Source organism: Zalophus californianus, chromosome X (genome assembly GCF_009762305.2).
Source record: "Zalophus californianus isolate mZalCal1 chromosome X, mZalCal1.pri.v2, whole genome shotgun sequence".
Lineage (NCBI taxonomy): Eukaryota > Metazoa > Chordata > Mammalia > Carnivora > Otariidae > Zalophus > Zalophus californianus.
In genome coordinates this window covers 96520728-96538053 of record NC_045612.1, presented here as the reverse complement: position 1 = coordinate 96538053, position 17326 = coordinate 96520728, and the positions used below count along the sequence as shown (strand labels likewise).

General features: G+C 44.3%; 1 protein-coding gene across 4 annotated transcripts in view; it reads left to right on the top strand.

Moving 5' to 3' along the window:
- The window catches only part of XK (X-linked Kx blood group), a 44325-nt gene extending 34864 nt beyond the window's left edge, over window positions 1-9461 (top strand). For all 4 annotated transcript variants that reach the window (XM_027607457.2, XM_027607455.2, XM_027607458.2 and 1 more), the window contains one exon: window positions 5605-9461. In XM_027607457.2, the coding sequence (XP_027463258.1) occupies window positions 5605-6431 (827 nt within the window). In that variant the 3' untranslated portion in view covers window positions 6432-9461. The remainder of the gene's footprint in view (window positions 1-5604) is intronic.
- Window positions 9462-17326: the final 7865 nt, after the last annotated feature.

Sequence of the window (17326 nt, the reverse complement as noted above, 5' to 3'; positions counted from 1 at the left end):
CAAGATCATCCAGAATGGTCTTGCTTCTGGTTGGGCCCCCACATGCTGAAGCAGTGCTTAGCTTCCTTAGTTATGCCTGTGGTCAGAGAATATTGTACTGTTCCTACATCTCCCTGTTTTGCAGGCCTCTCATGTACCTCAAAGGGAGTTTTTTTTTAGAATGTAGACTTGAATCTCAAAGACATTTTCTAATTTGGATCCAACCTCAGGAAATATTGGGAACAGGTGCAACTTCTTGATTGAGAAAGGCACATGGAAGCAGATGTATTTGCATAGGAAGCTCATAAGCACAGAAATCACCCTCTGGTAAGGGGCTTTGAGAGTTCTCATTGCTCACTTCAATTTTAAGTCCGTGAGAGATCTGGAGCTTAAATTCCTTATCCAGTGCTGAAAAAAGGCTGTTCACAAGTGCAATTTTTTAATTCATTTATTCATTCATTTATTCAGCATACATGTATCAATTACCTGCTTTGTGCCAGTCACTGTGCTAGGTGCTGGTGATAAAAATCTGTATGAAACAGTGGCTACAGCTAGGAGATCGCGCCAAATCCAAGATATCAAGTGATGAAATAAAGGTCTGCATAGGTGGCTGGCTATGAGATCTCAATAAAGGGACGGTTAATTGGGCTCGGAAGAGTCTTGGAAGCATTTAGCACAACTGAATGAATGTAGTCGAATAAAGGCTAAGGAAAAGCATCATTGATGAGTTAACCCTTTAACTGAACCTTGAAGAATAAGTAGGGTTTATCCAGGCAAAGAGAAAAGGAAGAGTGGTGGCAGAGAAAGAAATGAATTAGGACACTGTGGCAAGAACCACATGAGAGTTAGCTAGTGACAGAAGCAGAAAGGCAAGAGGAAAAGAACTTAGGGCCGTACTTCTCAAACTGTAATGGTCATACAGATCACCTTGAAAATCCTGTTAAGTTACAGATTCTGGGGGCACCCGGGTGGCTCAGTCGTTGAGCGTCTGCCTTCGGCTCAGGTCATGATCCCGGGGTCCTGGGATCGAGCCCCGCATCGGGCTCCCTGCTCTGCCGGAAGCCTGCTTCTCCCTCTCCCACTCCCCCTGCTTGTGTTCCCTCTCTTGCTGTGTCTCTTTCTGTCAAATAGATAAATAAAATAAAATACAGATTCTGATGGACTGGGTCTGAGGCAGAGCACGTCTAACCAATTCCCAGTCAGTGTCGGTGCTGCTGGTCCATGAGCCATGCAGAACAAGTTTAGAGATCTACTTGGCTGTGATGGGAGAGGAAGGGGAAAAGTCCTACTAAACACATATTTTTCTGGATAGGGTGATCCGGGGTGATGGTGTCAGGGGCTGTTAGAGGAAACATCAGAGGAGTTTTCAGGAAAATAAGTTTTGTTCTGTTTGTGGTGCTGTTTTGTTGTTGTTTGTTTTGTTTTGAGGCACCTACAAGATATCTAGGAAGCGAAATCTAGTAGGAGACCGTGTAACCATGGTTCCGGAGTGGAAGAAAAAGATGTGCCTATGAATGAAGTTGAGGAGAGGCTGCAAGGAAAGCCAGGGGATGATTAGGAGCAAACAGTGTGATCTCTTCTACAGGAAAAGTTTCAGGAAGGTGCGAGTAAGCAACATCCCATGTTACAGAGAGATCAGGAAGGAGCCAGACCAGAATCCAGACTGCAAGCAGTTGAGGATTAAAGAGTGAGTGTTTTGATTAGAGATAACTCAAGAGGATTGACTGAAAAGTGTCAAGGAGGTTGGAGTAGTAGACAGAAGTTCAGGGTGAAGGAGGGGTCCTTCCTCTCTCTTCTTTCCCGTACCCTACTCTCCCTTCCCTTTACTTCCCTTCCTTTCCCTCCCCTCCCCTCCCCTCCCCTCCCCTCCCTTCCCTTCCCTTCTCCCTTCCTTCCTTTTAGCATTATTATTATAGCAATTTTGCAACAGGCAAAAAGATTGAGACGATATTACAATGACTCTCCCGTATCCATCACACATCTTCCACAATTATGTCGGTTTTTGCAAGTGAAGGATGGTTTTTTAGATGCAGCTGACTTAGGCATATTCGTACACTGAACGAACAGAGCTGAGAGAGGGAGCAGCTGCAACTTGAGAAGAGAAAGATGGTAATTGATGGAGCAAGGCTTTTGAGAAGGAAGCAAGTGGTGGAGTGCAGTACAGCAGATCCTGGCTCCAGATAGTAAGGAAAGCACTTTGCAGCTAATGAGTTGAAAGAAGAAGAGGTAAAAAGTACTGCCCTTCAGAAATCTGGTTAAAAGGGCGCTTGGGTGGCTCAGTCATTGGGCATCTGCCTCCGGCTCAGGTCATGATCCCGGGGTCCTAGGATCGAGCCCTGCATCTGGCTCCCTGCTCAGCAGGCAGCCTGCTTCTCCCTCTCCCTGCTGCTCTCCCTGCTTGTGCTCTTGCTCTCTTTCTGGCAAATAAATAACTAAAATCTTAAAAAAAAAATCTGGTTAAAATTCCGATTTTCAGAAGCTTCCTGTGCTAACCCCTTCAGTTGCCCTCTGCCACCGTACTCCACATTCCTTCCGTGTGTGCTGGTTCCTTCCTTGAAGTCATTCATTAAATTTTTGGGAAATATCTATTCCACCTAAACATTTTGTAAGTTTAGTCGTTTTATTTGAAGATCCAGTGTCCATGGAGGGTAGACACATCACAGAGAACAGCCATTTACCGTCTTCCACCTGGGGAGCAGCCTCTGTTACCTCTCCAAAGCAACAGAGAAACCGTTCCCCTTCTCCTACATATAGAATTCCCCTCCTAAGAGGAATCTCGAGGAATAAAATATTCATCATCACTTAACATAAGGATTCAGTTTTGATGTCAAGTCAGGAAATTAGTAAATTCATGCCCAATAAGAATTTGTTTCTCTGTGAAATAGGAAAAGAGTTCATTTGGAAGGTGATTTGGCGGGAATTGAGTGGGAAGAAGCTTTATAAGTGTGGTAAGAGTTTGGAAAAGTGCCAAAGCCTTCTATTCAGCTTTACCTAAGGGGATGTCTTGCCTTCTAATAAAAGATGAGAGCAGCACAATGCCCCGCCCCGCCCCATAGAAAATGAGAATAGGATTATTAGGGGAAGTGAGACTTCTCTGAAGTGCCACTTAAATGGGCAGGACTGCCAACGGATCCCCTTCTGTGTTGGTTGTTGGAGGATAAGGTTGGCAAGTGGCATCAGGGAACTTTTCTCCATTTAAGTCTGAATAAGTAGGTATTTGCATGAGTGTATGAGCTTCTTGTCTTCCAAGTGCATCTCTCTTCTTGGACCCCTTTCTATCTGTGACATTTGGCAGTGAGCACCCAACAGTGGGAGTGACGGTCGAAGTCAGTGATTTTACGACAATTTCTTTGCATTCTCAGAGGGCTTCAGTGGGTAGTTGCCACTGAGCACCAATTGGGTAATCATTGGCTCATTCTCTTCATAGAGAAATAAATGCAATTTGGAAATAATTGACCTAACAAGAGAGAAACGGGTAAATGCTTAAAAAATTGTTTGGGTCATTGCACTGTTAAAAGTAATAAATAATTTGAAGTACCAAAAATATAACAATATAAATACTGTGTGTGTACGAAGGCACAATTGACATTTTAATTACTTAGGCTTAGCTCATCTTCTGCTTAGGAAGCATTTTTCTTATAGTGGGAAGAACCAAAGGACTAAAAGAAAAGGATTCAATGTTAGATCCTTAGAGTGTAGAAATTTGTAAAAATATAAAATATATAAAACATATAAACATACATCACCGATATGTACTGCTTTACAAGGCTCCGCTGAGTTAGCCCCTCAGGAAAAATAATTCAGTCCAATTGCTGCCCAGTCTACTCCTGTGATAGTGTTTCTATCTTTTAAATTTGATTAGTAGATGACAGTCTTTCCAGTGAATGAATTTGATGCTTTAAATCAATGCCAAAAGACTATGAAAAAAGTCAATGCTTTGAGTAAAATTGAGCTTCTCCCAGGCAGATAAGTACCAAGGCCTCAGAGCTTTTATGTCCACCCAATATAGGTGTTTTTTCCATTGATTTAGAACTTAAATAAGGATAAAACCCTTTATTGCCATGTGTTTAAAATTATACATTTAGGGTAGAGACAATTATGTTATATGGACATTGCACCTTATAAAGCAGACATGGAAGGTATTATCATCATAATTTTATGGGTGAGAAAACAGAACCCAAAGAGATCATCATTTCCCTAGTGTGGCCTGGCGGGATAAGACTAAAACCAGAGCCAGACGCTTGGTTCCTAACCCCAAGCCCTGCCTCCGGTCTCTCCTTGCTCCAGTATTTGGAGGTGGTGCTGGCCTGTTGTAAGGGATTATATTTCAGTTTCGACCACACAGTTTGTGTTCATAGCTTGGTGGCACATTTCTGAGATAGTAGCTTACAGCCACAGTGTCGTGCTCTCGAACACGGTACCATGTCCCATTTATTATTATTTTTTTTAAGATTTTATTTATCTGAGAGAGAGAGAGAGAAAGCATGAGCAGGGGGAGGGGCATTGGGAGAGGGAGAAGCAGGCTCCCTGCTGAGCAGGGAGCCTGACTCAGGGGTGATCCCAGGACCCTGAGATCATGACCTGAGCCGAAGGCAGACACTTCACCGACTGAGCCACCCAGGCACCGCACCATGCCCCATTTAAATGAGCTATATTTTGCCCCCTGCCATGCCAAACTTCTGCTTGGTATAAATTGGATAAACCCATTAGCCATAGGTCGTTTTAAGAAATAAGCAGCTCGAGTTGAGACTTCTTGAAACACTACACTAAGGCCTTTCAGCCCAAGACAAGATTCTCAGTAATGGTGAGCTTCCCGTTTCTTCAGCAATGTGCAGTTATAGTAACTGAAGAGTAAAGAAAAGTGAGCATTCTATAGTCGGGATATAAATTGCAAAGGTCGCGCAGATATAGAGGAACTCACTGAGCAATTGATTATTGAGACCTTTCTGTTTGTGTACCTACTGCTGGTGTATGTTGAGAGGCACCGGGACAGAACGTCAGACTTGGTCATTCTTGACTCCTCGGGAGCTTATCCGCCAAGTGAGGAAACAGAGCACACCACATAAAGGACCTTACATATTCCGACAGAGCGAGATGGCATTAGAAAGGCATTTCAGTTTGAGTTGACCCTGAGACAAGGCTTTGAGTGCATGTGTTTTTGGAGGAGGGTGCAAGGAGCACAGGAGCAGGGACTAAGACAAGGCAGGCAAGGCAGCCAACAAAGGGAGCGTGATTAGACAGCTGTCACCACGGGTGACCGGAAAGTAGCCCTGTGAGGAGACACTGGTAAATAGGAGAGGACACAGGCCTCAGAGTTACGCTACCCAAGGCGTGGGGGAGCCGGGTTAGTTCTGTTCCAGCTCTTAGCAGGGCTGGACCTGAGTATGGAGGGCTCTCCCAGGGGCACGGATTCCCTGGCCCGTAAGCCTCCCTGGCCCCTGGGCAGAGCAGCCTTGTGCAGCCCTGGAAGAAACCCTGAGGCACAGTGAGCAGGTACGGACCACCGGAAGTCGGCCTGTGAACATAAGAGAGAGGGGTCCAAGGAGTAGGGGCAAGGAAGTGTCTGCAAGGGTAGGATTCTTGGCGAGGTGAGACTCGACAGTGCTCTTTCTCTCCTCTCCCCAGGTCTCTTCATGGTCCTATCCCTGTTGTCCATTGTGTACGGAGCCTTGCGCTGCAATATCCTAGCCATCAAGATCAAGTATGATGAATACGATGTCAAAGTGAAGCCTCTGGCCTATGTGTGTATCTTCCTCTGGAGGAGCTTCGAGATTGCCACTCGAGTCATTGTCCTGGTCCTCTTTACCTCCGTCCTGAAGGCCTGGGTGGTAATAGTTGTACTCATCAACTTCTTCAGCTTCTTCCTCTATCCCTGGATCCTCTTCTGGTGCAGTGGCTCCCCATTCCCGGAGAACATCGAGAAGGCCCTCAGTCGGGTGGGCACCACCATTGTGCTGTGCTTCCTCACCTTACTCTATGCCGGGATCAATATGTTCTGCTGGTCAGCTGTGCAGCTGAAAATCAACAACCCTGACCTCATCAGCAAGTCCCAGAACTGGTACCGGCTCCTGGTGTACTACATGCTGAGATTCATTGAGAACGCCTTCCTCCTCCTCATGTGGTATCTTTACAAGACCGACATCTATATGTATGTGTGTGCTCCTCTGTTGATTCTGCAGTTGCTCATTGGGTACTGCACAGCCATCCTGTTCATGCTGGTGTTCTATCAGTTCTTCCACCCTTGCAAAAAGCTCTTTTCTTCCAGTGTTTCCGAAGGCTTTCAAGAGTGGCTAAAGTGTGTTTGCTGTGACTGTAGGCAGCAGAAATCCCGTGAGTCTGTAGGCAAGACGGATCTAAGGTCAACCGGAGACAGGGATGAGACACCTTCTAGCAGTAAAATAAGTTCTATGCCCAGCCAGATTTTGAATACTGATGAGCTCTGCTCTGCTTAATAGGGCCTGAGTCTCTCGGGGTTCAGACATAACTGTTTTCTGGGTTGATCCTTGTTCTTTCTACAAGTGATCGGCCCTGCGCAGTTAACAAGAGAGGGAAGTTAGCTCTCAACTCCTTGTGAGTTGCTCCCCTATAGAGAGCTCTTGGGCATGTGGGAACTATGGAGAGAAGCCAAGGAAACCCCTGAGCGTTGGAGGGGCAGCCTAAGGTACCGCCATTTGTAGTTGACCTTGTTCTCCCAGGCATTACTGGCCTTCTCACTGACAAGGTCCCCATGCTATCTGAGTTGGGCTGGTTAGATCCATCAGGTAGAGTGAGGACAGGAGCTTTCTTGTTTTCTAGGTTTTTTTGAACTGCTGGTGTAGGTAGCCCCTTGTCTTATTTTCCCTGAGCATAGCTTTCATCCAAGAGCTGTCCTCATGACCACAGAAGGTTACTGGGGTTTTGTCATCAGCAATATCATTCCTGTCAGAGTTGTCAGAGAGGGCTGTTCAAGTTTGCTTTTTGAATATACAGATGTTCCATTTTCTCTCATTAGGGCTCTTTGTACATAACCAGCCATAGCCACCTTGGCCTGCTATCTCTGACTGATTGATTCAAAAGTCTAGACTTGGAGACGTTATTCCCAGGGATCCATGGATGCAAAATTGAATTCTGAATCTGGCTATAGAAGCGCTAGAATGTTAAGAAAGTTGTATTCCTTCAGTGTGTTCAAGAAATTCTAGATTAAGAAGGTTGTTAAAACATCAGAATGATGTAGGCTTTTATAAGCAGAAATCTTACCTTCTCGGGATGGTTGAAGATAAATGAATCTGCTGGAAGGTAGGTTTAAAGCTCTTCAAGGTTCAGTCCCATCCTACAATTCTGGGAAATTTCTAGTTGAATTTGCTAGGATTTGCCTTCTTAACGAAGAAGAAAATAAAACCCATAGCCTTCTCTTCCCCCTCTTCTTCCTTGCCTGTCAGAAAAGTTTTAGACAAGAGTTACACTGGTTAACTTAAGTTTTTCTAGAAAACTCCTTAGAAATCTCTCACCAGGCGTGACTGTGTAGGGCATTTTACTTTTTTTTTTATTTGAAGGAAAAGGCTCTCCTCTCCCAAGTTAGATATTGACGTCAGAAACTTTTAAATTATACAAAGAGATGAAATGACCAGAGGATTTTAGTCTTTAACTGAATGTATTTTGACTTGGCATGATTGTGAGTTTATGGAATGATATCTCCAGTTTTATGCTCCTATGCTCTCCTGTCTCCAGTGTAATTTCTCCTTTAATCTGGAACCGTATTTGTTTCATAAAAGGATTGTGTAGCATACTCTCAGTTGTCTCGGGAAAATGCCTGGATCTAGTGCCATTGTGTCTGCCATAAAAACCTTGATAATGAAATACCTGGAAACAGGCGACCTGTCACTGACTAGGCTGGACATTGCAGGGCAGTCAGGGTTGATGGTCTAAGGACCCCTAATGGCTGGACTTTCTGACCCACCCAGCTTCTAATAGGCAGTCTGTCAGGAGACAGGTTACACATGGTGAGTTTGAGCAGGAATCGTGGTCTGAATTAAACAGGGATGGAGGGACGGATACATCCAACCTTGGCTTGGAAGCCTGTCTCAAGAACCGTTACAAAATCGGAGCCTTCAAATGCATTTTAAAATCATTTCAATGTAGAAGATAGCTAAGCATCTTAAATGACCCCAGACCAGACTAACAGTGATGGTCTGTCAGGCTCCCATAACCCAATTATAAGGCACATTTATAAGGACAAAGAGGTTTGCTAACTAAATTGGACATTTTGTCATCTTTAACCCTTGCTAGACAGATAGCCCTGCTCTGGGGCTATGTGTGTCCATTCACTTTGAGGGAGAGAAACCACTGGTGTTTTTCTGTATGGTAAAAATTTAAGTCATAGTGAACTGAGAATTTTTGTTTTAAAATTATTTATATTATACCTCTGAAATGATAAAGTGATAGTTCAGACTGCAGAGCTAGGTTGCCCTAAAGACAAACAAGCAAGTTCCCTCATGTGTTGAGAGTTAAAATGTTTCTCATTATAATTCCAATTTTTAAAACTCTCAGAGCTTTGTCTAATTAATTGCATGCCATAACTTGTCATGACAACTGCTCGAACTGAATCGTGGTCATTTAGCTGAACGGAGGTGAAGTATTTCATCAAAATATATTGAAATAAGATCATCAAACACATTTAGGCTTTGTCTCTTCATTCCTAGAGACAGCACAGTGTAGAGATTGGCACCTCCCCGTGTAGCCCCACAAGTTAGTTAATTGTTGTATGCCTCAGTTTCTTCACCCACCAAATTTGGATGATATACTTGCCCAGCCTACCTCACAAGGTTGTTGGTTGAAAGATCAAGGTAAATAATAGATGTGCAAATGCTGTGAAAATATTTTAAAGTGCCATGCATATTTAAGGAGTTGTTAGTATAGTTATTCAAGTCCAGAAACAGGTTGTTACTATGTTTTTACTGTTAGAAAAGAAACAAGCAGTGTCATCCACATGAGTGTGTTCAGTGAATACGTTGGGCATGTGTAAATGGTCTTTATTCTTGGAGAGAACTCAGCACTTGCCCTTTCTCTTGCCGTTAGTTGCTTACAGATATTAGCACCCAAACACATGGTACTTGGAGGAAGAAAACCCACTGGCATCTGAGAAATTGCTTTTGGTGATCATGAGTTGATCATTTTTGTATCTTGCATCTTTCATTCAGGACACAGTAGCTAGTGTCTTTTGACAGTTGTGCTTTACAAGTTGAATGCCTGATCCTGGTACACTTTAACTGAATGTGGGTTTAATCTTTTCAGCCTTGTAAATGGGAAAATAAATACTAAAAGTGTCAAATACAGCATTTCCTTGGAAACCACCTTAGAACATTAGTGCTGTGGTTATGAGTGTGATGTGTCAGTACTTCTCAGTCAATAAACTGTGGATGTGAGCTTTTGCAGGCTGCTTCTATGCAGCCATTGACTCTAATAAATACTGTTTATGTTTCTTCATATAATAAATTAATTTTTCAATTTCCCCTTGTGTTTCATTCCTTATACAGTCCTTTCCTGGCTTCTTGATGTCAGGGACTATTTAAAAAAAAAAACAGAAATTTGAAAATGGTTTCATTGTGATTAATTATGGTTTTGTAACCTCACCTGGAAATTCCTTCTGTAGGATGAGAAATTTGAGACTGCTAGGATTGTGACTTGCAAGACACCGACAGACAGTTCATGGAATTTTCTGTTTTATAAGCATTTATTCCACTTGTTGAAGCCGCACTGCTGGATACTAGGATTCTGCTCAGCTGTCTGTTGATTGCTGTGTGTGATAACCAAAAAAAGAGAGGCAATACAACTCTCTTCTAGACAAACATAAATGGTGTACTGATTCAGATATTAACATGAGTAATCGTATGTAAATGACAATCCATTTACAAACTATCCATTGATAGTTTTGGAAGAAAAACTATCAGTTACTAAAGGGGTCATTTCAGGGCATGAGATAGATGTGGATTGTTGGAGTAATTCCTTTTCTTCTGAAGATGGCCTTGCAATTTGGAAAGACTTAGCTGTAGGATAAGTCTTTTTCAAAGAGAGCTCTTGGCATTCAGTCAACCCCTTGAGAAAAGTGAATGTCAACAAATATAGTGTTTGAGTAGGTCAACCTAAAATTACTTCGTTTGGTGTTTGTAAATGTTTCATTTTGAAATAAGTTCAAACTAATAGAAAAGCCTCAAGAACACTGCAAGGGATTCCTTTGTATCTTGCACCTAGGTCCACCTATTAACATCTTGCTGTGTTTGCTTTGTCATTCTCGCTTTGTCTCTTTCGCCCGCTATTCTGAAATATTTCAATGTGTGTTTCCTAAGAGCAAAGGCATAGTACAGTGACCGAATTTGGGAAATTTAACACGGACACAATACTAGTTATCTCATCTGGCGTCCACAGTCCATTTCACAGCGGTGCCAATCACTTCATTTGTTTTCGCAACGCTTCCCCAACTATGAGAATCTACACAGCCCTCTTCTCAGAGGGTGTCTTTATTTAAAGTTATGAGTACGTTTTCACTTCCCTGTGAACACTGGGACATGTTACGGGTACTGATGAACAGCTTAAAACCGTACATTTGGGACGCTTACTGGTAAACTGGGTAGTTTTTTCAGGGATGTACATTTTAGGCATCAAGATTTGCTGCTTAATACGTGAGCCTGTAGTTTACTCCCTCCCCCCTCTCCCCCACCTTGATAGTTCTGTTTTACAGTGTTTAGGCCCACGTTTGTAAAGATTATGAAGGAGATGAGGGAAATATATGTTATTTCTCTATGGCCATATTTCTCTGGGTGCTCCTCTTCCAGGAGAGTATATTCTCTCTGCATAGCTTTCCAAATGGGAAGGAGCTCAGAAATGTCAACTCTATATACTGTAATTAAATGGGTAATATTTTGAGCCTTCCCCCGCCCCAGGAAAAGGTACTTCATAACAGCAGAGATGGTTTGCCTCCTCCCAAGGAGAGGGTCATCCAGTTAGATCTTGAGATCCTACCTGTGCTTCTGCTCCCTCCCTGCCTCCCAGCCTGAATTAATTCTTTCTGAATGATGGGTTCCTGATTGAAACCTGATTAGCCTGCTTCCTAGAGCCCTGGGAATATCACCCTCCTTAGACATCCACATTATGCATACTGGTTTCATTTCTTATCGGTCAGCTTCCTCTCTTAATTACCTACACTGTACAGTTCATGTGGCAGGTTTTCAGGAGCGATAACACTCAAGAAACAAAACAGGATTTAGAAAGTCTATTTTGGAGTGGTGCTGTAAGACCATCCCTGCCAGTACCCCAGTGCAGAGGAGAATGATTCCCTGGTGTCACCTTCTTCTAACGAGGTGACTGTAAGCCGAGTGGCAGAATTTTTTAGAGCAATGGTGCCCAGCTGTAGGGCTGCCGACCTCCAAGAATTGGGCAGGCATTGCCCTCCTCTACACTAACAAGAGATGTTTGCAGGCTAACTAGAGATATCTGGCACACACTTGTGCAGTCAATTTCCAAACCGATGGGAATGCTGTTGGGAGTGATAGAACAGGACTGATTAAATGTGTTGCTGCATTTAAAGTAACTTTGTCATCATCCCCCCAGCCACTACCATGAACAGGTATTAAAAATTCAACTACTCTTGTGTGGGAGGTGACCTTGAAAGACCTCCTTTGTAACTAGAAATATCAGGAATTACTACCCTTGGAAGTTGTTTGTTTTTGGTTTTTGGTTTTTGTGTTTTGTTTTTGTTTTTTTTGCTCTGCTGGAATATTGTTCTCAAGCATACTTATCATATACTCTTTTCTTTTGGAAATGAAGGTTGTTCACATGCAAATCACTTGACTTCTCTCATTTGCAGCTCGATTCAAGAGATGAGAAAATATTTTTAGTTTTTTAAAATGTAACGTGAATGTTCTACCTTCACAAAGTAAATTATCCACCTTCACACAAAGTATGTCATCAAGGTGAAATGTTTTTACACTTTCAAAGCACTAATAAATGTATATGTTAGCAGAATAACCATCACAATAATGAAGTGATTTCTGTGCATTCTTCACTTCACCTCCCAAGTCACCCCCTTGGACTTATTAGGAATTATATAGCAAGGTACCTTTAGCTACAATTTGTAGAACACCCAATTAAAAGTGGTTTTTTAAACAATAGGATTGTGTTACCTGACCTAACAAGAAGTTTGGAGAGAGGTGGTTCTAGATTCCAATGGGCCAAAGAGCCTCAGGCCCCAGAGGCTTTCCTGCTTCCTTTCCACTGTCTCCAACCTGTCACTTCACCTTCATGCTTGCCTCCTTGTAATTACAAGGTGGCAACCTGAGTCCCAGGCATCACGTATACACAACCGAGTCCAAAATTAGAAAGGGGATTTCCCTTTGGGCAGCTCTATTACTTCTGGAGAAAAAACTTTCTTAGAAGCCCCCCAGCACCTACAGCAGATCTTCCCGTTTCTTCCTGGCTCGGGTTGAGTCACATCCCCACCTCTAAAGCTGTCTCCGGCAAGGAGAATGCAATTGCCATGCTTTCCCACGACTGTGCAGCGTTCACTCCCGGGGACTGGCAAAGGGGCCACCATCCATTAGCTTATGGGAGGACGAATACCCACAGTGTTTCCTGAGAGAAGCAAGGAAGAGATTTTATTATCTCCCCGAACTCTGATGCAGAACTTTAGTTAGCTGGTCTGACACATCTGGAAGGATCCTTTTCCCCACATTAGAAAGGTTTAAGTAGCTTAAATGTTTAACCGCAGGCTATAAGACTTCCCCTATGTATTTCCTCTCACTGCCAATACTCAACTCTTGGAATTACAAAGACCAACGGGCCAAAATGTTCAATCACCTGTTCCAGAGGGCACATCTTTCACCTGTAATGGATTTCATGTGGACTAATCCTGGCCCTGAAATCTGACCAATTGGCTCTGGACATCTTGAATTACGGAGAGGGTCCCAGGAGTTGCAAAAGGAGGCAAGAGTGATCTTCAGCCTCTGGGGTGACATATCTCTAGTACCGTGGGTTACAGGGCAGGGGGAAAAAAGATCCTAATTCTTCTGCCTGAATGTTGACATCACTTTTTAGGTCTTGGAACTCCTTGGGATTGGTTTACCTTCGTCTCCCATCTGAATTCATTCTCTACTTCCTCTGGAGAACTGATTCTGAAGGAAAGGGATAAGCAAGGTTTCTATTAGGTCCCAAAGAACTAGTAAGGCAAGGTGGGACTCTGTACCTGACAGGGCTACCTGGGATTATGGGAGGAAACAAACATTACGTTCTCAGGGCCCTGATATCATTGACAGATTTCCAAAGGGAAATAAACTTTATGCTAAAATATCATCTCCTTAGATAGCACTCTGATTCGGCATCCTCTATTAGTGAATGCCATGATGTCTAAACCAGCACTGACCGGTATTAGCAGCCACTAGCTATGTGTAACTACTGAGCACTGGAAATGTTCCTAGTCTGAATTGAGATTTGTCATAAGTGTAAGACCCATCAGATTTCCCAGACTTAGTATAAAGAAGAATGGAAAATATCTTATTAATAATTTTTATATTTTGTTACATGCTGAAATGATAATATTTCAGACATATTGGGCTAAATAAAATGGCTTAAAATTGATTTCATCTCTTTCTAGTTACTTTTTAGATGTGTCTGTTATAAAATTTTAAATGTCATATGTGGCTGGCACTTGTGGTTTGTGTTATATGTGGACATTTGGACAGATACATTTAAGACCTGCTTTTCTATGAAGAATGCTAAGTACACCAGAAAAATGCCAGAGCAGCCAGGTCTGCTCCTTGGATGGCATTTTCCTCCCCTTGTGTGAGGAAAATTGTATTTACAGTAAGAACACGTACTCCTCACTATTATTTCTGTATTCAAAGAGAGTGCCCTGAGCAATGGGGAAAATGTTATTCTATATAGCGGTTCTCAAACTTGGCTGTCCGTTAGCATCACCTGAGGGGGAGGGCTTTTAAAAATTCCGAAGTCAGGCTACACCCAGACTAATTAAATGGTAATGTCTGAGAGTGGGACCCAGATATCAGGGTTCCCCCCCCCCATTCCCCAGGCGATTACAATGTACCTGGGCTCTCCAGTATTCCAGAAATCTTGCTTCATAAGCAGAGGTAGGTGTCTGGGGCTTAAACAAGTGAATCTTTCATCAGATATATGTGTCTAAAGGTAGCAAAATCACTGATTTCCCCACACTGTGCTCAGATGTCCAAATAAAATGTATCTTTTTAATAGAATGCATCTGAACTTCCTCATGATTCCCAATCCCCATTTGGCGTGTGGGCGCGCGCACACGCGCACACACACACACACACACACACACACATACACAGGACCCACAAGACCTTGCTAAGCTTGGCTTCTCTGCTAAAGTCTCTTTGAACTAACTGGACATGTTAGACTCAAAATGCTCTGTCTTTCAGAATGCCTGCCCTGCCCTCCTCATTTCCTAAGATGGCAGCACCCAAGTCTGTGGGAGAGAGACTGTGTGATTTCACAGGCAGAGAACCTGTGGCCTAAGCTGTGGCCTGAGGCTGGTCTTGAGGCCAGGTCAGGCCAGTGTTGGCTCACATCTGGGTCCTACACATTCTGTTGGAGTCTGCTGCTGAGGTCTGCAGGTTGGTGGGGGGGCCTGTTCTCTGTCTGCTTCCTCAGCCTTCCTTGACTCGCTGTGAGCTGCAGACCCGAGCCCATACCGTTCCCTCCTTTAGGCCCGGAGATTGGGCTGTTCCCCACACGGAAGAGGGCATATGGAAGGCTTTTGGCCTCAGCCTCACGTCCTACCTAAATCCCTATAGCCACACCAGAGGGCTAGTCCCTGTCCTCTGTCTGTCTGACTGCACCTCTCCTCCTCCTTGCTAACACATGCTTAGGTGGGTCCCCAGATAAATGTCCCTCAAGAGTCACCAATGGGAAGAGGAGCAAAAGCTCCTAAACCTTTGGTATTCTCTCGATAGATTCAATATGCCCCCGGGAATGGGGACTGGCATCAAGATGCAGGGGGTCCCCTCTTCCCATAATCACCCAAGGGCCCACTGCCCACTTCCTCTGCCTCATAGCCTGGCCTTCTCTGGGGCAGCATGTCTCCTGTTCTGTGTGCCCCAGGCTGAGAGTGTCCTCTCTGCTCTACAAGGGCAGGGTGGCCCCAGCCCTCTAGGATTTGCTTTTGTGCTCAGAGCCAAAGGAACTTAGAAAACGGTTCTCTCTCACAACACAGCCTGAGTTTCAAGATCATGTCTTCAACTCAAAAAGTCTTTTTTGCCAAGTTCAAATGGAAATTCTCCGCCTTCCTCGCCCCAGTTCTAGCCCATATTACATCCCTTAATCCCCCCATCCTAAACAGATGCTGCCTCAGGGTTACTAGGGACAAGGGTCAGCTGCATGAGAAGTCCATTAATATGCATCTCAAGATAACGATTATCACTCTTACTACAATTATATAGGAACAGTTTGCTAAGTGCCAGGCCCTGTTCTGTGGGCTTTACACGAATCAAATCATCTTAATCCTGGTGACAACTTCATGAGGGAACAGGCACAGAGAGGTTAAGTAACCTGCCCAAAGTCACACAGCTGGCAAGGTCAACCAGGGATTTGAATCTAGACTGCCCCCAGAGTCTATGCTCTTAACCTCCCGAGCTCTTCCCTCCCTCCACGTCGCCCCTTCCGTCTCTGCGGCTCTTCCTTTCTCTTCTTGGGAGATGCAATGGTGAGAAGCTTCGAGGAAGCGATCTTTTCACGTGGGAGACCCAAGAGATCTCACTACTGAAATGCCTTCTGGGAGAAGTTGGAGTACAATATTCAAAAAGTAAATAAACGCTTGGGAGGGCGACTTCAACTGTATTTACTATCAACCATTAAAGCGCCCCCTCCCCACGGTATTTAATCTGTCTCTGTGGCATCCAAGTCCTTCCTTCGCTTCAGGCTCTTTTGAATTCCAGACACTTCCGGTGACCTAGAGTTGTTTATTATGCAAGGCTCCCATCCCCACTCGGGTATCTCACTCATTACTGCCTCCTGATTTCTCCTGGCCATAACCGAAACTCGGCCCTACACAACTCACACCATGCTCTGATGTGATTATATGTTGCTTTCTGGTTGCGTCCTCCATGCCCTCCGTGAGCGTTTTACTTCCTCACCTTCACTGGGAACTCCTTGAGCCGGGGGGGGGGGGGGGGGGGGGGGGGGGGGGGGCGAAGGGCAGTCCTACATCAGACTCGCAGCCCTTCCCCCCCCCCCCCCCCCGCAGTGCAGGAAGTGTGGAGTAGTGGCTCAGTAAATTTGCGGAGTGATTCACTTGCGAAAAGATAATTTCCCTACTTGCTTACTCTTCAAATCTTTGAAAGTTACTTGCGCTCTGTGGGTCCCTTTGTGTTTCAAATATATGCAGTGGGCTCTGTGCTGATCTGCTCGCGTTGAAATGTTAGCACTGCCAGCATTCATCCTTCTGTGCCTCGGTTTCCACAGCTGTAAAATCAGGATACACTTGTACTATCCCATAAAGTTGACGTGAGGAGTAGATGAGCTGACACATTCAACACTTAGACTAGGGCCTGGCATGTTGTAAATATGCAATAAATGTCCGCTATACAAAAATAGATGCATTTTCTTCATTTGCCTTTTAATGTCACTTCTGCTAGCCTCGGGTTTCTAGACCCCACATTTACCCTTACATGGTGAAACACGATATTTTAAATATTTTAGTTTCTATTCATTCACCCGTTTCCTCACATTTTTCAAGCATGTGATTTCCGACCGGCCTCCTCGACAGAGGCACATTCTCCTTGGCCACCAGGTGGCGGTGTTTGTTCAGCCAGATACAAAGCAATGGCGGCCCCCTTAACACGGGAGCCCTGCCTGAGCTTGGCCTGCTATTTCAGAAGTCACACACTCCCTCTTGTGTCCTGTGATGGGCTGTTCCTTTCCTTCTGCTTCTTTTCCCCTGGACTGCTTGACCCACCTGTGTCCTACATCTAAGCACCTCCTCAAATACGCACCCGGTAGATGGTGGCCTTGCAGAGACATAGTTGAGGCTTGCATACCAGCCAGCAAGGTGCCTACCAGGAATAATGCTTTCGAAAAGAGCTGCTTTGAAAAGTCTGGAAAATTCAATAGTAGGTCACCAAATATTCAATCACTAAAGGGGCAGGAAAGGCAAATGCCCAGCCGGGGTCTTCACTCTAAACTCGTCACTCCATTCCAAGCCCATAGTAGGCTAAGATGACCAATCATGACATCTGTTGCCACCCTGACACTTGCCATGACCTCAGGATCCTTGTCAGCACAGCTCTCCAGGAAGCTTCCCGTACACAACAGGCCAGCAAGACAAACCCACATTTGTCGTCCCAGG